The sequence below is a fragment of the Harpegnathos saltator genome, unplaced genomic scaffold (assembly GCF_003227715.2).
Source record: "Harpegnathos saltator strain DR-91 unplaced genomic scaffold, Hsal_v8.6 scaffold555, whole genome shotgun sequence".
Classification (NCBI taxonomy): Eukaryota; Metazoa; Arthropoda; class Insecta; order Hymenoptera; family Formicidae; genus Harpegnathos; species Harpegnathos saltator.
The window spans coordinates 850196-870707 of NW_020230377.1; the positions used below are offsets into that span (position 1 = coordinate 850196).

At 33.7% G+C, this 20512-nt stretch overlaps 5 protein-coding genes across 9 annotated transcripts; 2 read left to right on the forward strand and 3 right to left on the reverse strand.

Moving 5' to 3' along the window:
• The first annotated feature begins 61 nt into the window (after nucleotides 1–61).
• Nucleotides 62–2545, forward strand: Bub3 (mitotic checkpoint protein Bub3). 3 transcript variants are annotated; one of them, XM_011139581.3, is made up of 5 exons: nucleotides 62–190; nucleotides 593–788; nucleotides 875–944; nucleotides 1048–1358; nucleotides 1708–2545. In XM_011139581.3, the coding sequence occupies exons 2-5, from the start codon at nucleotides 594–596 to the stop codon at nucleotides 2110–2112; spliced, it is 981 nt and encodes a 326-aa protein (XP_011137883.1). In that variant the 5' UTR covers nucleotides 62–190; nucleotide 593; the 3' UTR covers nucleotides 2113–2545. The 3 variants fall into 3 exon arrangements, with proteins under 3 accessions (XP_011137883.1, XP_011137882.1, XP_011137881.1); XM_011139580.3 differs by having other exon boundaries at nucleotides 63–336; nucleotides 1708–2544; XM_011139579.3 differs by having other exon boundaries at nucleotides 65–332; nucleotides 1708–2544.
• A 1698-nt stretch (nucleotides 2546–4243) lies between these two features.
• On the reverse strand, nucleotides 4244–9786 carry DPCoAC (dephosphocoenzyme A carrier). 2 transcript variants are annotated; one of them, XM_025303539.1, is made up of 7 exons: nucleotides 9697–9786; nucleotides 8950–8999; nucleotides 6707–6947; nucleotides 5951–6273; nucleotides 5162–5427; nucleotides 4754–4928; nucleotides 4244–4569 (listed from the first exon to the last, which is right to left on the reverse strand). In XM_025303539.1, exons 3-7 carry the CDS (start codon nucleotides 6848–6850, stop codon nucleotides 4431–4433), a joined length of 1047 nt encoding a protein of 348 aa, XP_025159324.1. In that variant the 5' UTR covers nucleotides 6851–6947; nucleotides 8950–8999; nucleotides 9697–9786; the 3' UTR covers nucleotides 4244–4430. The 2 variants fall into 2 exon arrangements, with proteins under 2 accessions (XP_025159324.1, XP_011137879.1); XM_011139577.3 differs by lacking the exon at nucleotides 8950–8999 and having other exon boundaries at nucleotides 4245–4569.
• A 157-nt stretch (nucleotides 9787–9943) lies between these two features.
• Nucleotides 9944–13340, forward strand: Sf3b2 (splicing factor 3B subunit 2). Its single transcript, XM_011139572.3, has 3 exons — nucleotides 9944–10126; nucleotides 10969–13026; nucleotides 13179–13340. Exons 2-3 carry the CDS (start codon nucleotides 10978–10980, stop codon nucleotides 13245–13247), a joined length of 2118 nt encoding a protein of 705 aa, XP_011137874.1. The 5' UTR covers nucleotides 9944–10126; nucleotides 10969–10977; the 3' UTR covers nucleotides 13248–13340.
• A 405-nt stretch (nucleotides 13341–13745) lies between these two features.
• On the reverse strand, nucleotides 13746–17606 carry LOC105182258 (Phosphatidylinositol glycan anchor biosynthesis class N). Of its 2 annotated transcripts, none has more exons than XM_025303538.1 (8): nucleotides 17225–17606; nucleotides 16813–17000; nucleotides 16482–16707; nucleotides 16112–16397; nucleotides 15566–16010; nucleotides 15147–15486; nucleotides 14673–15057; nucleotides 13746–14530 (listed from the first exon to the last, which is right to left on the reverse strand). In XM_025303538.1, the coding sequence occupies exons 1-8, from the start codon at nucleotides 17518–17520 to the stop codon at nucleotides 14111–14113; spliced, it is 2586 nt and encodes an 861-aa protein (XP_025159323.1). In that variant the 5' UTR covers nucleotides 17521–17606; the 3' UTR covers nucleotides 13746–14110. The 2 variants fall into 2 exon arrangements, with proteins under 2 accessions (XP_025159323.1, XP_011137878.1); XM_011139576.3 differs by having other exon boundaries at nucleotides 16780–17000.
• A 1482-nt stretch (nucleotides 17607–19088) lies between these two features.
• Nucleotides 19089–20406, reverse strand: LOC105182256 (optic atrophy 3 protein homolog). The gene is made up of 3 exons (XM_011139569.3): nucleotides 20214–20406; nucleotides 19717–19910; nucleotides 19089–19639 (listed from the first exon to the last, which is right to left on the reverse strand). Exons 2-3 carry the CDS (start codon nucleotides 19856–19858, stop codon nucleotides 19122–19124), a joined length of 660 nt encoding a protein of 219 aa, XP_011137871.1. The 5' UTR covers nucleotides 19859–19910; nucleotides 20214–20406; the 3' UTR covers nucleotides 19089–19121.
• Between the last annotated feature and the right edge of the window lie 106 nt (nucleotides 20407–20512).

Consider the following 20512-nt stretch of genomic DNA (forward strand, 5'->3'; position numbering starts at 1 on the left):
CAAATTATGTATTTTCAGTAGTGGCAGTGGATTTTGGAACGTAGTCCAGGTCACATTAAAATCGCCTATTGAGAATTATAATTCTCGACCAATCAAGATAAGAGGAATTTTGTTGCCCATAAAGCGCTACTAAAATTTGTTCTAATATACATCTGCAGTTTGATTCCCGATCGTGAGTGGTACGATTATTGTATGTATATACATATCCACATAATATATACGTAAATTTATAAAGACTGACATATATTCTATCAATTATACTGAAAAATATATACTTCTGATACGGGAGTACAAGAACTTAAAGTTCACTTTTTAACACAACTTTGTTTTGAGTGAGTACGTAGTATAAACCGGTTGAATATGTTTATAGGTTATGTTATGTTTGCAAAAGACTTATATTGGCATAAATATAAGTATTTGTGTTAATATGCGCGATTAGTCTTCATTAATAAATTATTTTTATTTCTGTAGCTAATAATATAGCTAAATATTATATGATATATAAAAGAAAAAAATATTTCAGTGAACTAGTCAAAGCTAACAATTCTATTTGTGGCAATTTATAATCAAGTACTTGTCTTTTTTTATATAGAATGGAGTCTAGGACTGAATTTAAAATAAAATCACCACCGACAGATGCGATTTCTGCAGTAGAATTTGGACCAAACTCCACACAGTTCCTATTAGTATCATCATGGGACAGTACAGTAAGATTGTATGACATTCATGCAAATACAATGCGAATGAAATACAATCATGATTTACCAGTATTAGATGTCGCATTTCAGGTAAGTAAAAGCTGCAGAATAAGATAAAAATGACATAAAATTCTCTCTATAATAATATCCTTATAATGTAAAATTATCTTTTATAGGATGCTGTTCATGCATATAGTGGTGGTCTAGGAAGTACACTGAAAATGTTTGATATAAATAGTAACACTGGTACTGTTATATTTTTCTTATTTTAGATTTCACTGTTTAGATATTTTACATGTATCATTATAATTATAAATTATATATACTAAAAAATAGGATTTATTTACAGAAACAGTAATGGGTACACATGATAAGGCAATCAGAAAAATTGAGTTCTGTGCAGCAGTGAATGCAATATTGACTGGTGGTTGGGATGCTGCAGTAAAATTGTGGGATCCACGATCACCTACATGTGTGGGCAGTTATTTGCAACCAGATGTGATTCTTGCTCTCTCTGTTTGTGGAGACAAGTTTGTAGTAGGAACTGCAAAACGAAAAGTTTGTATTTGGGATTTAAGAAATATGGCAGGCATGTTTCAAAGACGAGAAAGTAGTCTGAAATATCAAACACGCTGCATCAAAGGCTTTCCTAACGAACAGGTGCTTTATTTTTTAAAATTGTCATGTAATTCCTTCAATTTGATAATATTAATAAAAATTTGCCTAATTAATAAGAAATTTTACATTATATTCTTAATTATATATTTTCAGTTATATCACTTTTTAATATAATTTTATCTGCAGTATATATTAAAAAATCTTGTAATTCTGATCTCTGCACTTTTGTATATATGTCATATGCTGTTATTGTAATTGATAACCAAAAACAACTTTTAGAAAAAAAAATACAAGTAATGATATTTCTCATTAGTGTGGTCAAACACTATGCACACATTATTAGACACATTTTTTTTCACATTTTACTCCCTTTTTGTTTATCATGTTCCAGGGCTATGTATTGAGTAGCATAGAAGGTCGAGTTGCTGTTGAATACCTTGATACAATGCCAGAGGCTCAAAAAAAGAAATATGCGTTTAAGTGTCATAGAATCAAGGATAATAATGTGGAGCATATCTATCCAGTGAATGCTATTAGTTTTCATTCTGCATACAATACATTTGCTACTGGTGGTTCGGACGGCTATGTTAATATTTGGGATGGTTTTAACAAGAAACGTCTGTGCCAATTTCACCGGTATAATGCTGGCGTAGCTGCACTTAGTTTTAGCCACGATGGCTCTGTACTCGCGATAGGTGTATCATATTTGAACGAAGCTGAAATTCCACCTGGTGGTAATGATGAAAGAGAGATTTATATAAGATATGTTAACGATCAGGAAACCAAGCCTAAGTAACAGTACTGACCATTACATAATAAATTGTGTAAGGAGTCAGTAATAAATTATATCAAGTCTACTCTTTTTAGCTGGTTTTTTTTTATTTTTGTCTTTATGATCTTTCCCCTCAATGCATGACTATATACTAATATTTCACTTTGAGGGCGTTGGATATAACACAGCTAAAGAGAATAGACATAACGGAATATGGTTATAAATTCGCGATATCGTACATCAAAAAAATTCATGAAAAACGTAATTCTGCTCTATTTCAAAGAGAAACTTATTCTGTGAATAACGTTAATTGTAAATAAATACTCTGACTGAATTAATTTATACGCGAAGCATGATAAATAGTAAATGATTACTAGGCTAGTAAATTTTCAATAAAATACTTTTTACCGAAATTTTCTGTCTTTATTGACTTAATTGTGACACAAATACTTTCCTTTCAACATTCAATATCGATACTTTCACACATGCAAGTAGTTTTATTTATTTTATCATATATCGAAGTATGTGTATCAATTTTTTAAAGATATTCTTAATAAAAATAATTGGTTCCTTTATTCAGTTGTATTAAATTCACAGCCTTATACAATAAAACTAGTCATCAATAGTTAATGACACAAAAGAGATTACAAATTTCATATAACATATTACACATATATAATACAACTTAATCGTGTGATTTTGAAAGAAAAGAACTAAAATTTAATATTTGGAAAGAATTATATTTAGGTAACTGTAGAAATTACAAAATTGGATAAAGTAAAAAGAAACTATACCTACTGTATACAATTTTTATATTTACTAAATGACCACACAGTAATTAATATAATTATTGCAAACAAGCTACAAAATTCAAAGAAATAAATAACCAAATAATCATATTTATAATACGTACGTTGTAATTAACATTATTTCCAGAAATATCTGCTAGAAAATCATGAAAATGACTAAAAAAATATGTATGTGTGTATTATATACAATATATATACATACATATCAAAGAGGTAGCAGTTTCTGGACAAATTTGTTTAAGCATAAAATGCTACAAATAAAAAAATTATTTTTTTTTATCAATATGGAATATAATTTCTTTCTACACTTTTCATTACATTAATTTCATACCTCTGATTCCTAGCAAAAATAGTAAAGCACTTATAAGTATGTACAATATATTAAAAGTATTTCGTTAAACAAAATACTCAGATATAATCATATTATTAAATTAATCTTTTCTTTACAATTTTGCCTTTGATCAATTATAATTTCATATTCCAATTAAACCTTTTTTAAAAATTATAAAAGAACTATAATTATGAACCTTATTAATCTTTTTATTCTTTGTACAATTTTACATTTTTTTTCTTCATGATGTTTTTAGCTTTAAATTTTATTGTTGCTACCAACTAGTAGTTGCTCAAGATATTATATTGAGTTGTTAATAATTATGATACAAAAGCTGTTAATTGATCGCGTTATAAATTTAACAACTAAATAAAATATAATAAAACGAATGATCAAATAATAGCGCCATTTTAAACGCAATTCTCTTTTCTATCTTGGAAAATATATAATATATTATACATGACCTATATGTGTCATCATTTTTTTCTCGAACATTCTCTAGAATATTGTCATTTTCAAAATGAAAAGTACCTTAAAAGTACTACGTTCGAGCACATGACTTTCGCAAAATATATCAACTTGATCGTTTTTATCATACCATATTTATTTTTATATTTGCAAGACGATTTTTTCCATAGCAAATTAGAAATATCTCCTTGCAAATGTACAGGCTGTCAACGTGAGGATTGAGAACGCCTGTCAATAGGCCTGTTCTTTTTCGAAGGATTTCTGAACTAGTGCGATAAGTTGAAGTGAAACAGATATACTCTTTCTCTCATTTTAATTTATTGCACTAGTATACATTAGTTCAAAAGTTCTTCAAAAAAGAACAAACCATTGTTTTTCGCACATGCACGTATACATATATCTTGTTATATAACTTCAACGATCCCTATAGCTTTTGAAATAACAATATGTACAGAATATTTAACAATTTGTACTAATGACTTTCTGCTTTCAGAAATGCCCTCTCAAAATAACAAAATACTATTTTCTTATATTATTATTACAATATATCTACTGTAATATAACGCTTTATTATTAATAATATTTTGTGCTTTTAGAGCTTCTTTTTTCGTTGAACAGTTTTTTAAGAAACTAATGTTGGCATGCATATTCATCGATAAAGACTGTCAACCGTTAAATGATGAAGATGACATATGGTGCTTGTTTTATAAACGCTATACTTCATTCTGTTAACTTTACGTTATATCTTCGGCAATAATTTCTCTAAGTGTATCTCGGATCGTATCATGCGTGGCAAAGCTGATTCCAACTGCGATAGGACCTTTGACCCAATTCATACTTAAGCTTTTGTAAAATGCCATTATTCCTTCTTCCCTATAAAATATAAAATATTAGAATAATAGTTTAACAAGACTTAATAATTTTGTACTTTACTATATTTACAAATAAGTAACAGTGTTTGCTATATAAATAGCAAAAATATATACTTCAGGGTATTTATTAAAAAATCCATACATTACGTCTAACTTCTCTAATTCGCAACTTGTATGATACTTACGTGTAGATTTTCATGATGGTCGATCTAGTCGTGTGATAATGCTGTCCTTTGACCGCCGATGTCTGCATTCTTCGCCTCACGATGTCCAGTGGATAGCTGCTCGTCTGACCGACCACTCCAGCAATGCCACCACAAATGAGCGAGGTTGAGAATCCCGGAATAGCCACCGTGTGCGCTGTTCATCGACACGTCAGCCATCATCATCGAACATGAAGCACGCACGCTTCGAAATACGTCGCCGTTGTCGGGCTATTAAAGAGTAAATACCCAAGTCCCAATAACGGGGAAACAGACCCCCCGTTTTCACCCACGAGTGTACGTTATTTTATACGTGTTTACTGCTTTGTTTTGCTTTGCGTGTAAATACCGAGTATCAAGTATAACTCGTGGATGAATCACGCAACTCACCAGGCAATAAGTTTCTCAACATGTCGTACGTGAAGAAGCTGCAACCAGCATATGGAATGGCACCGAGAATCGTGGCGTTGAAGCCGCGATAATATGCCAGGATACCCTCATCTTTATAGATGCGCCAGAATACCTGCCGCAACGTCTTATATTCGGCCTTTAGAGTCACCGCCATCCTAGCCCTCATCATATCCAGTGGGTAAGTCATAGTCTGCGAAGTTACACCCGCGAGAGAACCGGCAAGAAAGCTCACCCATGGCTTTTTACTGCAAACATTTGCAGCACATCAATAATTAAAGCAGTGAATCCGGATGCAGAGTGGCGATCTTGGTACACAGAATATTACATACTGTACTAGAGTAAATGTTTTAAGTATTTCATAAGTTTATATATCTGTAGATCCATTATAAGCATCAAACTTATTTAAAGTATATTTTGAATCTTAATTTAATATTTTAACTAAAAATTTTGAAAATTAAAACAAGAATATTAAATAAAAAAAGAACATTCGGTTATAGCATCTACATGTAATATAAGTTTTATAGTATTCTTGTAAAGAGAATAAATTATTTTTTTGATGATAATAAACTTCTTTACAATTTGTGATGATTGTGATATTTTTAGACTATTATCTAGAAATTATTATTTGTTGAAGATAACCATTATTTAAAATAATAAAATAGTAAGAAACAAGCTAAATAACTTTCGTCAATTTTTTCTGTGCAGGAGAGTATGATATTTTTTTCCGCTGAACAACTGCAGTATGTTTGTCTCATTGTACACAAGTACCTTTCTGAACCATCCACTCCCAGGATTCTCTTCCACTGTTCGTGCGCCGTGAATTGCACCGCGGAATATGGCACAATTCGAACCATGGTAGCGCTGTTTCCACGCCAGAGACTGAAGAGGCCTTCGGTACGCATAGTTTTGACTAAGAAATCTATCGCCGCTCTGGCCGAGTAGGGTTGTTTTGAGATTTGAAAGTTTATTTTCGTACGGTCTAACGGTGCTATTGTAGTTTTTGCTAACGCGCCTGCTATCGCACCGGCCACCAAGCTCGTCCAAACTCTTTGGGCGTTCGTAATATTATCCATTTGTGTGTCCTCTTTGTCCTATAATATATGGAAACATTTATCGATTACCTACGATAACTTACAATATAGTTACGGTATCAATATGTAAAATTTATTGTGAATAACAAGGCATAATAATCGAATGCTAACTCTTCGCACTGTTGTGCTTTTTAATAACATTTATTTTTAATAATATTTAACATACAGCAGTGTATTATGTACAATTTGAGTTATCCAAAACATTTCAGAATCTCTGAAATATTTCTAAGAGACTACGGAGATAAACTGATGAAGACTGAGAGAAATTTGAACTACAAAAGTTACATAGTATATGCGCAATAGTATTAAAAGCAATAGTATATGCGTATATACAATAGTATATGCGCATATACTATTGCTTTTAACCATCGGTCATTTAGCTTTAAACTCCGTTTAAAGCAAGTTGTGGAACTGGTTAAACATATTATCTTACCGCGACAGCTGCATTTTGCTTATCCATTGGTGCAGCTGATGAAGACAACGTCACTGCGTGTTTTCCGGAGATCGGTAGCACCTGAAGGCGCTCGAGGACAGCTTGACTACTTTCGGCTGGACGGGCTGCAGCATGCCCGCTCATCTATGGCGCACTTAGCTTCGTTTATAATGAGTTCTCATGCAAATCGTCTCGCGTCTCCTGTGCGTCACGTATGCACGCAGACTGATGTAACGCAGTGCTGCAAACAGACTTCATCTCGTCAAGCTTTTCTATGCTTTCCTGTTCTTCTTCTATCTAATCCTCTTATCTTATCACTTGATGTCTTTCAAGAAGTAAATAACTTATTCCCCTTTCTTTCCACACAATTAAAATTAATTCATTATTAAAAAAGAAACCTCTGTTACGTAACTTCGGATTATATTTAAAAAGAAAATTTTAAAAAGTTTAAAACTTTAAAAGTTTATTAACTTTAAAAAGTTAATAAAAAAAGATCATTAAGTCAAATCAAATAAATAGTTTAATAATCAATTTAATAAATATATATTAGATATAATAAATGTATTCATAGTTTATTATCACTAAAACATAAAAATAGATGCAAAGATTAAAATGATTTTTTTATATATTACATGGATAAATAAAAAACAGAATCGAATTAAGTACAGCTTGAAGGGCTTAAAGTATAAAAACTGAAAGAACTAACACATACGTTTTGTCTTTTTTTTATAAAATAGAACTATAATTTAAAACATCCCAATCTTGACATATATCTTATAAGCATACAAAAAAGAAACTACAATTATATAATTATATAAAACACTCAAGACCTTATCTTTTATGATATATCTTTTATGATGTAAAACACTTTTGAATTCATGATATATATAGTTAGCGTAAATAACATTGAAATGAGATGAAAACTTTCTAAAATATAGTCTACAGCGATACAAGGTTATCAAACATTAATAAATGTTCATACAAGTCACGATAGTGACTTGCAAACTTAGTGATCCTTACATAAATAAAAAAAATCATATACTCGTTTATGTTTTGAAACATAATGTATACGTGGCGATTGCATATGGCGATTAAGTAATCTCTTTTAGCAAGCTGTTTACAAGCTGACATATATGTTTAAAATACATGACATAAAATATATGACATACATGACTAAAAATATTTCTATATCGACAAATTTCTGTTCAACTGTATAAGATATTATATTATACATCGTTTGATACACATGCTGTTTTTGTTATATTGTTACTATGTAGGAAAGCATGTATAAGTGATGAAAATAGAATAGTAAATAAGTGACTTTGTCCACTCAACTGAGTGTCTCTAATCTAATCTCATCTTTCATTTAGCATGTGACTATATGACAACGGAACATTTTATCTGTGATATTACTATTTAAGATTAATAATAGCAATGTAGCAATCTACTCTAAGCATTTTAGTAGGGCAGATTCAGATTTTGATAACAGAGATTTTTACACGGAAAATTTTATTTATTATTATATGGAATCAGATTCATTTTATTTTATAAATTTAAATAAATATATATAAACTGTGTTTATATACACATGTGCGTATATGCACATGCATGCCTGCATGTATATGTGTATGTGATATGTGTGAAAAAATATTATAACTTGCTAAAAACTGCAGTTTCTACTCGAGCATGTACTTCTTCTCGTACGTCATAATATGATAATTGCCACCCGCCTTGAAAGATAAACAACAGCGGATGTCTTAATTTGTGCATAGTCATGCAACAATTAACTACTGTACTATTATAACTACTATAACAACTGTAACTACTAAGATATACTATATTTTTATCATATACATGTATGCATACATGTGATGATATATGGTATAGATATCTCCAAGAATGATATTTACACAAAGTTAAAAGAATGTACTATAAAATCTGACTAATGTATGATATTTATTAAAAAGCATAAATACTCATTTAATATTTCACTAATTTAATTAACTTAACAAATCACAAAAAAAGATATATATAATATTACAAATATCTAGTCGATATCGTTAGTAATATCGATAGTTAGTATCGAATTTGCTACATTGTGTAACAAAGATTCTATAATTTGTCAGAGACATGTGACATGTGTGTGATAAAAATAACTCTGCGACAGACGGGAGAAGGTTCAGTAGCACTAAGCTAATAGTATATGTGTGATCATTTAAATTTAACTCAATTTTTTTTCCTACCTTCTTCCATCAAGGGAGATTATCAGAGCCCCATCATGTCTTTTTTCACGCTTTTCAGTATAAATTAAATTTTTTTCTGTTATGACACTAATTACATATAATTAAATTTAAAAGTGAATGGATAACGCTATCGAATGAAAGAACACGAGATCGCATAGTTACACTTGTTATTTTTGAAAATGACGTACAAGTGACGTCACCAATTGCTTAAAAGTGTTCCACCACAACGACCTTCGTACTTTAATCTAAGAAGCGAATTAATCGAAACGTGAATACAGATGGTCCTGAATGTGATTCTCCATTGAGGCTTCAAAAATGTTACTTGTATTATTCACTGCTCATTCTACAAAACGATTTAGAAAACGATTGACAGGTAATTACTCGAGCAAAATAGCGTCAGATGAATGAGAAATGACATGATTAGTAAATACTCCGAATATGCATTTTATGCAATAAAGCATCATTCGAAATATATAAAACGCGTTTTTCATATTTGTCGAAACGCCATCACGACAGATATACGTGTAACATGGAACGTGTGATCCATAAATATCTTGTGTTTCTTCCATTTTGTTTTTTTTTTTCAAGCACGAAAATTATCCGGCGACGCGAGATATCAGAATAACGACATCGAGCTCGGCATAATCGAAAAAAAGATCGACAATTATCTCTGTGCGTTTCTCCTCGACGATAAATTAATTAAGCAGATTATTAATGTTATTGATGATATATTATGAGTAAACCAACCTTTTCGTATGCGTTCAAGTAATCGTATTTCGTAAAGTCTCGTACACTCGTAGCACATCCACATCCATAGCAGTCTATAAATCAACTGAATTATGGACCATCTACAAGCGATAATGTGAAAACTCCAGACTCGAATTTTCGTGATCTTCCTCTAGATGGCAGTACTCTACAGTACGGTTTTGCACGCTACATGAAAAACACGATATTGCAAACAGAATAGAAATCGATTGGTTGAAAGCTCTAGTGACAATTTTAGACGTGTGTAAGAAAAAATTTCTTCTCTCACGTCGTGTGTGAACGAATTGTTTTAATCGTTTCGAACACTGATAAATATAAAGAAATTTGCATTTGTCGCATATATATTAAATTGTTATATTCGTTATAACACGCCTTCCAAATTTGTGATTTATGTGGTGGTTCCATTGTTAAGGTATGTGTAAACGTGACGCTTGATTCATATTTTAAACCTGCGATGTGGAAAAATGCTTGATTGCTTTCCGGGTTAGCACCGTGTACATCGTAGATTTGTTTTCGATTTGTTTTGTGAACATTCCAGTTCACGATGAACACGATACCAATCCGGAAACCGAATTAAGCATGATGCTTTGTTACGAACTCGCATATAACCTAACATTGATAAAAACTTGTTTCAACTTACAAGTGTGTATTTAATATTACAATCACTTGAAGTGCCTAGCCTTCGCTGCAAAATTTTTGGTTGATAACAAAATCCATGTTAAAAATTCTTACAAATTACATTAAAGTAAAATATTGCTTATAAAGTGACATTTGTAATCGGCAGTATATTTCTAAACCGCTTCTTGCATTCTCGCTTCTGATGTCATTCAAAATGGCTGCAGCGAGGAAAGAGAAACTTTAATGAGCGGTTAGATACTGAATGCATCTAATTATATATTGAACATGTAAATTATTATTTATGGCTAATTTATACCGATTGTTTAATACGCGTATCAATTTCTATATTCGTGATAAATTGACTTGGTTTTAATAATGTGAACGAATTAATGGTTCAATGTTAATATTTTATAAAGTTAGGTTAGTTGATTGTAATAACCAAGAGATAGGTACACATTGTATTATGCAAGAAAGGGTTACAAAATATGCAATCTGATTTAACAATTAACCTGCATTATTTTAGTTTGCGTATCAAACAAATATAAAGTAAATAATAACATAAAGTAAATAATTTTGTATCATAAACTACAAATTTGTACTTCATTAAATTTATATTAAGTCAGTCTTTTTTTTTAGATATTCAATATGGATACAAAAACTTTACCTAGTCTGTTGAGTCTAAAAGTAACTCCTCCATCAGAGTTACAAAATCAAAATGTCGACAATGGAGTTGGAGAAGGAGACAGTAGTTCGGTCAAGCTTCCTGCTGCATTGGAACAAGCCTTAGCGTTCAAAACAGAGAGAGCTAAGGAAGTAGGTGGTGACCCCAATGATGTTGTACTTGCGAATAAATCACCAAAAGATGATGGCGAAGATGTTTCTCATATAGAAGATGTTATAACAGAGATAGAGCCATCCACAGAGAAGACAGATGGCAAATTGAGTAAAACAAAGAAAAAGAAAAAGTCAAAGAGGAAGAGGCATAACTTGGAGAAGAAAGACATAGATCAGAAAAAGGATAGTACAGAGGAAACAAAGAACAAGGAGGATATGCCTGAAATAGAGTACATACAAGAGATACCAAGCATCAATGACTTAGAACCAATGTATCGTCAATTCGCTCGAGTTTTTGAGGCTTTCAAACTAGTGGAGCCTGAACCGAGTCCAAACGACGCGGCCGACAAGGGTGAACCAATCGGACAATATCCACCAGTGACCAGTATACAGACCACCGGCAATGTACCGAACAAAGTGCCGTTATTGGACGATTTCGACGATGAGACGAATCAGCAACAGCAGCAACAAGGCACAGGTGAGAATGGTGCACCGCGTTTATCCAAGCGAAAGCTGAAGAGGCTTACGCGGTTGAGCGTGGCGGAACTGAAGCAACTAGTAGGTCGTCCTGATGTCGTGGAGATGCATGATGTCACCGCACGAGACCCAAAGCTGCTCGTGCAATTGAAAGCGCATCGAAATACGGTACCGGTACCACGACACTGGTGCTTCAAACGTAAATACCTGCAGGGCAAACGTGGTATCGAGAAGCCACCGTTCGACTTGCCCGATTTCATCAAACGCACCGGCATCACAGAAATGCGTGCTAGCCTACAGGAACGCGACGACACGCGAACACTGAAGGCGAAGATGCGGGAACGAGCGAGACCGAAACTAGGCAAAATCGACATCGACTACCAGAAGTTGCACGACGCGTTCTTCAAATGGCAAACGAAGCCGCGCATGACAATCCACGGCGATCTCTACTACGAGGGCAAAGAGTTTGAAACACGTCTGAAAGAAAAGAAGCCGGGCGAGCTGTCGGACGAACTACGCACGGCGCTGGGTATGCCAGTGGGCCCGAACTGTCAGAAAGTACCGCCACCGTGGCTGATCGCGATGCAACGATATGGCCCGCCGCCGAGTTACCCAAACCTCAAGATACCCGGTTTGAACGCACCTATTCCAGAAGGTTGCGCATTCGGTTATCACGCAGGAGGTTGGGGCAAACCACCAGTGGACGAGACCGGACGACCACTCTATGGTGACGTGTTTGGCATCTCACGAACGTCCGGCGCAGATGCCATGGACGAAGAGGTAGACCGCGGCATGTGGGGTGAACCTGAGTCGGAATCGTCCGGTGACGAAGACGATGACGAAGATGGCGAGGAGGGCGGTGAGGCTGGTGAGAACGATGGCAAGGACGCGGACGGCGACGCGAGCGGTCTGGTTACACCAGGTGCCGAGGGTCTGATCACACCCAGCGGAATCACGTCGATTCCGGCGGGCTTAGAGACACCGGAGACGATCGAGCTGAGGAAGAAGAAGATAGAGAGCGAGATGGAGGGTGGTGATACACCCGCGTTGTACACAGTATTGCAAGAACGTAGAACGGAAGGTCTTGGTGCCAGTATGATGGGCAGCACACATGTATATGATATGACAGGTGCAGCAGGTGGTCAGGCGCCACCTTCTGTCATAGCTGCTCGTCGCGGCGGTGCGATCAGCGCTGGTGGTCCTAGCGATGCTGCCAGAGCGGAGAAGGATGGCGCGGTAGAATTGACATTGGATCCCAGTGAATTGGATCTTGACTCAGAAGCCATGGCATCCAGGTACGAAGAAACGATGAGGTCGAGACAGGCGCATTTAAGAAGAGAGGACCTATCAGACATGCTTCAAGATCACGTACAACGACAAAAGGTATATAATCATCATATGACAAATATATAGATTGTGTTAATGATTAACATTAATATATTAAGGATAAAATGTATAGGAAGTCACATATTTTTCACTGCTTTAATTCGAGATTGAGAAATCTTTCGATATTAGAACATCTATTTCTGTTTCAGAGCAAACGCAAACGTCAGCAAATCCAGGACACAAAGACGTCTAAGAAATATAAAGAATTTAAGTTTTAGATGTCATGTCACCTCCAATTATGTACTATAGTGTAGTAAGTAAATTGCTTTTGACATAACGTACAGTTATACGATACTTTACAAATCTTATAATATACTTGAATATTATATAATTGTTATATTATTTAAACTTTTTTTACTGGTCTCTTGTTTTGATTTTAAAACTTCGATACTTTTGTGAAACCTATCATAAATCGCCTTACTTATTAGTGACTTTCGATTCATGAATTGATAGATAACTATAAATATATTAAATTATTATTACAAAGATAATTTTTTTTCTATTAACGAAACGCGCGTACATTTAATTACACGCCCATATTTTAATGAAGGACGATAGAAGTTTTTAATTCGTATTATTAATAGAAATAAATAATAGCTTTCTTCAACAGTAGAGAGAGAGAGAGAGAGAGAGAGAGAGAGAGAGAGAGAGAGAGAGAGAGAGGGGGGGAGGGGGGAGAGAAGAGAGAGAGAGAGAGAGAGAGAGAGAGAGAGAGAGAGAGAAAATAATCTTTTTCTCTGTGCAGGAAAGTATATTTGATTTTGCTGAGCAAATGTTTTACACATATTTGTTTCATTGTATTGAGTATGCATACTTCCGTAATGAAAATCGAGTAAATTTGAAAAGCAGATTGGGAACAATCGATTTCTTCTATTCAACTTCTTTATTTCTACTTATTTTATCATGTTTGACATATAAAAGATATAAGACATAAGAGACAGTTGTCCATGTTTATTTATATTATTAATCAATCAAGTTTCAATCATTATCAAACTGATGATATATTATAAGTAAACCAGTCTCGCTGTCTTGCATATAAGACATTTTATAACATATTGCATCTATATAAGTATTCAGAAAATTATACAATGTGCGTTTTCTGAGAAACTAAACTTACTTGGAATAATCTCGAATCTATTTTCATAAGCAGATATGAAAGACGCTGTAACAATAGCAAAAGACACGGAAGAGAAATAGCAATTATAAATTTACTAATAGCGCTACCAATGTCGAGCCAACTGCCGTACGGCGTAACGGAATACATTAAAGGTAGCGATAAGCAATCTCCCAAGAAAAGAACTGCCAAAGAAATGGACTTCGTTCCTAAAGCGTGATTTGCGCAGCCGACTAATATCAAAGGAATACTAAGTTTAAGAAGGATTAAAGATGTCATTAGAAATGGGGAGAAAACTGTGACGAAATGGCGTGTCCAAGATGGATCGAACGAGCTGATACTCGCCATATTTCCTGTGCCGAAAAAGCATAATAATGTATACAACATCTGTAATAAAACATGTTAAGAAAATACAAATCAGAAATAATTGCTGAAATTTAAAATTATCATATGTAAGATCTGCCGTATAGAGTTGTCATATTTTAAATATGCAAATTAATAAGATAAATTCGCACAGAGAAAAGGATACAAAAAATGCTGCTTCGATCATGTCCTCTGTGGACAATGTACTTCTTTTTGAATACTTTGGAGTGGCCGGAGCAGCCGTTAACCAACAATATAAATTGCCTGTCAGTGTCAGTAAAAAAAGCGGCTCGTACGACGCGGACAATAATGCGAACGGACAAAAAAGTCCAAGTGTTATGCCCAACATTCTTGTTTTGACTTCAGTTGGATATTGCCAGATACATAACGGTGTTGTCAACAAAATAATCCATGATACCAAGTATCGACCGTCGATGAATTTTGTGTATACGAAACCTGTGATGACTAAACGTAAGATCTCCATAATCCTCCGACTCCGTGAGGTCTCACGGAGAACCACTATCGAAATAGTCAGGCAAATACTAATTATCCTGAAATCATCAATGATGAAAATACATTAATATTCTGTTTGATTTGATCTCTTCATTGAACTTCAATAATATGCAAAATCATAACTCACACGATGTAAACGCGTGGGTATGGCTCCACAACTGGTAACAAGGGAAATACGCACAGCGCCAAGGACGTCCAAAGAAACATAGGAGACTGTAGGTTTCCCGATTGTATTTTCCGTATCAACACGGTAGATAGCATACCGATGCTAAGGGCAAGTCTGTACGTCAGCCCGAAAAATAATGTCATCAACAGAAATAGTGTGCCTCCAATCTCTATGAAAAGCTGTCTCTTATTTTTTACCACGAATACAGGCGTTGATGTAATTAGAGTATTGACGGCGAGCCAAACTGATATTATAGCGAAAGACGCGTAGCATGGCAATCTCCAGTTACCGCAATCGGACACTATCGACAGAAATTTGCCTATAAAGTGTTTATTTTTTTACGGATATATACAAAATATATTTAATATATTTTATGTTACCTATATGCCCCACTAATGTTATTATCAGCAGGCTCACGAATCCAATGTTTGTTAACAGTAACAGAGAGATTCGACGATATTGGCGTTCCGCGCCAGCAATCTTCAAGAATAACACAGTTATCCAGGCAAACCACATTATCGATAAATAAGTCAAGAATCGTATTCGCTGATACTGTCGAAAATATGATAAAGCTTCCTTGGCGAAAATGATTGCAGCGTCACCCTTGCGGATTCCTTCTGTCACGTCTCCTCTATCGAGGAGCTGTTCAATTTTACGAATTTTGTCTTTTAATTGATCTTCCCGCCAATCGAGAAGACCACCGTTTCCGCAATTTATTGCACGATTTCCTGTTACTTGATATGCAAGCTGCTTCACATTGCCAAGTAAAGCGCGACCAATGTACTCGTGATAATTGCTATCAAAATACTGCCACGGTAATAAACCCTATAAAAATTTGGTGTGCAGTATGTTATATAAAATAAATTACATAAAATATTACTCATTTAAGTATGATTCAAATTGAATCAGAATTGCGAATAACTTACTTCGTTATTTACAGGGATAGGTATTCCTATTAAAGATGCTATCAATGGAGCTATGCTTGCTTGTTCCACGTCTTGACGGTATCCAGACTTTTTTATTCCAGCTCCCCAAAGAATCAATGGTGTTTCAGTCTCTGACAACAAACCGCTCCCGTGGGACCCCCAATCGGTCATTCCATGATCTGCCGTAAAGACATAAGCAGTAGTGCCGTTTTTAAAAAACCTTTCTGTCACATTAACAATCTCTTCAATCCTTTGACTGACATAGTTCATATTTTCCGTATATTCCCTGTGTATAAAATTTTGTTCTGATTAACAAATCTGCAATTATATTTGATGGTTACAGCAATTTTGTTAAATGGTTTATAAATACCTGGAATATGGCTTTTTAGCATGTCCCAAAGTGTCACATCCAAGTAAATGAAAAAAGAAAATAATTCCTTTTTCATCTTTAATTCCATCAGCTATAGTAGAATGTAACCATTCTAAATAAGCATTAAATACCCAGGAATCCAAGCGCATTGTCTGATTACTCAAGTTTGCATCAAAGTCTTGCCATGCCGAAGGATAAGTCTTTCCATGAACATTCTGTTTGCTACCTGACTTTTGGAGATTTCAATATGAACACAAAAAATAACAAAGATCAATATAATTACTTCTTTTTGGAATACCTCTTGTAAATATTGGAATTATATCTGGACTACCCCAGGCCCAAGTAGAATGACTTTGATTAAAGACAGAATCAAAGTCTACTGGATTTTCCTGCCATCCTTTAAAAATAGCACTAGGATCCTCATATAATCCTGCGGCAATTGCAACATGACCTGGCCTTGATTCTGTAGGTACTCTTGTATGAGATATTCCCCAAACACCTTTGTTCTTCATTATGTTTCTACAAAATAAAATGGATTAAAACAATTATTGAATTAAAAAATAAATGTTATTGAGGTACAGAATGCTTGTTAGTCAAAAGTAAAATTCTTGACTAAAAAAATCATAAAACTGACAAAAAAAGACTAAATAATATGCAAATAAAAGCAAAATTTTTTATATATCTTTGATATATAAAATATTTTATATATCTTTGAATAAAAATACTTGAGTTATCAAGAATACCTGAGATAAAGTGGTGGCTTATCTATAAATGTTTGAAATCTTAAACCATCCGCCACGAAAAGAAACACTCTTTTAGCTGGTGCTCCATGTGGTGCCGTTATAGCTGGTAATTCCTTAATAATAGGCGAGTGGAAATTAACGTCTAGCACGCCCCATAGTAAAATTAAATGCACAATTAAACCCCATAAACTAAATAGACAATTGCTACTTGTTTTGATCCATGTTTCATCCAGCTCATATTTTTTAGAGTTGGATGATTCACGATTCGCTACGTCAAATAATTTCTTCGTGAACATTTTCAATAAAGTTTAGAATTTACAGAATTTACACACGATTGACAAATATAACAATCAAACAATATACTCAACAAGACGCCATTTTTATTTAGACTTGCACTTTTTAATTAAATAAGTTGCACTTTTCGTCGTAAGAGTGAAGGCCGTCGCATACAAAATGACATAGATGCATAGCATAAAATCATCTCGGCTAATGAGCGTCTAGGGCCGGTATACCATCATAGTCAGATCTTAAGGCTCGTCTACATTAGCTGTAAGAGTAAAGGCTCGTCTACATTAGCTGTAAGAGTAAGGCTGTAAGGTTGCAAGACACAAAATGAAATATTTTCATTCGCTGACAGCTTACGTTACAGCCTTACAGCCTTACTCTTACAGCTATTGTAGACGAGCCTTTATAAGCCTTTATAGCCTTATGGGCCTTCTACAATAAGCTATTAATTATAAGATGTAACCAAATTGACCAATCACAGTCGATTATTTTTGAAATGACCAATTGTGATTGGTCAATTTGCTTATAGCTTATGACTAATTGCTTATTGTAGAAGGCCTCTTATATTTAAGACAGTCTTAAATTCATCTTCAGATATCCCGTAGCCAATGAAATAATTTATACAGCATCTGAAGGTGAACTTAAGATGGTCTCAATGGCGCGTGTGCCAATACATGGGAGCGTCGAGCGTCCAACCAATCAGTTTTTCATTTCTTATTTCACGGATAAAAACAAGGAACTTTGATTGGTTGGACGCTTTGACGCTCGATGCTCGACGCTCCCATGTATTGGCACCTTTAAATATAAGATCCAACTTTGAATACCGGCCTATGAAAGTTATGTATGTCACCGAGTTATGTTCTATAAATCAAAATAATAACTTTTTCCTGGACACTCATTAGTCGAAGTGAGCTTATGCTATACATATGCATTTATGGCTGCGTTCCGATATTCACTGCCAGTACTAAAAATACATAATTTGTGTCATGTATACTATAGATTTTTGGTGCTAGCAGTGAATATCGGAACGCATCCGGAATCGATTCATGACGTCACAAGACTTTACTAGCCAATCACAAAACCTACTCGCGTATATTCGACCCAAGAACCTGGGTTAATTGATCCCGGGTGGTTTAAAACCATTCACTTGAATACGCCATACGGTTTTATCAATCGCCAAACAGACCAAAATTTTATAATTGCGAATACAAGTTGTTACACCCTTTTATATTTCCTGCACTTAAAATGTAAAATTACATGAAAAGTTACAATGTTTTTTCTATAAATTTTATTTTATTATATGTCTATGCTCATTTTAAAATTATCAATCTAAATAAGTATAATTAAATGTTACCTTACATAATATACATACCTGAATCTGTACATGTAACTATCATAAATTACAAATTAAAGCAATAAATTACAACATATATTATAAATCTATTATGTAATTCTATTATGCAAGATCTTACACACTGATTAATATAATTTGTTAATCTTCATGTTGCACATTTTTCTCTATATATGTGTATATATATATATATATGTATATACATATACACATACATATATACATATGTATATATATACATACACAAAATATAAGTATCTACTAACTTAATTTATCTGTTTTCAAATCTTTATCGTAGTACATTATAGCACGTTCTATGAGTGATCTACTCTTATTCTCTGTATCTGCTTCCATCCTATTTTTGTTGTTTTTACTAAGATTCTCATTATTACTGTCATTCAAATTATCATTATTGTTTACTTGTAATACTGGTTCAGGCGTTTGTAATTTATGCTTTGTATGGTTTGCTAATTCATTAATTGCACTCTGTAAATATTGAATACGGGCTTCTTGTTGCAATGAGGTACTATATAATGCCTGTATGTCATCTGTGAACTTTTGTAACTGCATTTGTCTAACTTCTTCTTTCTTAGCCTCCTTTATTGTCTGTCTGTTGTATTCTAGTATTAAACATCCACCAGCCACACCAAAAATAATTACCTCACTCATCAAACTAGCACCTAAGTCAATTGCCATAGCTTCATTTAATTTTGCTACTTTTGTTGGCTTACCAATATTCATAATGTACATTTTTGCTTTTACCTCCGCCCAGTGATACACTATGCATATAAAAATATTGAGAAATATTTAATAGTATTTAGTACATAAATTCTTGGAAACAGAAAAATATACTTACACTGAGCAGGTGGTACAATAATATAAGTTCTAAAAACTGGATGATTCTTTGCTTGATTAACAAGAAATTTAGCCAAAGGTTTGCTGATCTGCTTGATGAAAAGCACAGACAATTTAAGAACTGGAAACACACCAACTGGCATTTTTTATAAATTCTTATTACTGGACAAGCTTTTCATTAGTTTTTATGGAACTCTGAAAATTTCAGTTATATAAGTACAAATTTATCTGACTAATATATCAATATGTAATAGTATCAACATAAAATATTAAATAGTATATTAAATAGATTAGATAGTAGTTTAATCAGTGACAGTGGTTTGATTGTTTCATAATTGCGAATCATTACTTCACCTCTAAGATTAATTTGAAATATAACATTATGGTAGTCATAATTCATCATAATTAACATTCTAGTAAAAATTTATATGATTTTTCAAATAATGGTTATAACGTATATTTCTTTGCTAACAAATGCTTGCTAAATCTCGTGCAAACCTCATAATTAATATATTTGATGGAATTGTGCAGTTTCGTAAGTAATCTATTTCCTCAAAGAGGCACGGTACGTAGAAGGTATTCAGACCTCCAAATTGATCTCCAAACACTCTTTAACATCCTGCAACGAGCTCCCCGAAGAGAACAGAAAAGATACCGTAGTCACTTTCTTTGAAAATATATTCTCTAGATGAGCGATAATAGGCTTGCCCTTTATGAAAAATTAAGCCTACGACATACGTACTTGTTTCGTGTTAATGGCCTTAGATTGTATGCAATTTAGGCTGCGTTCCGATATT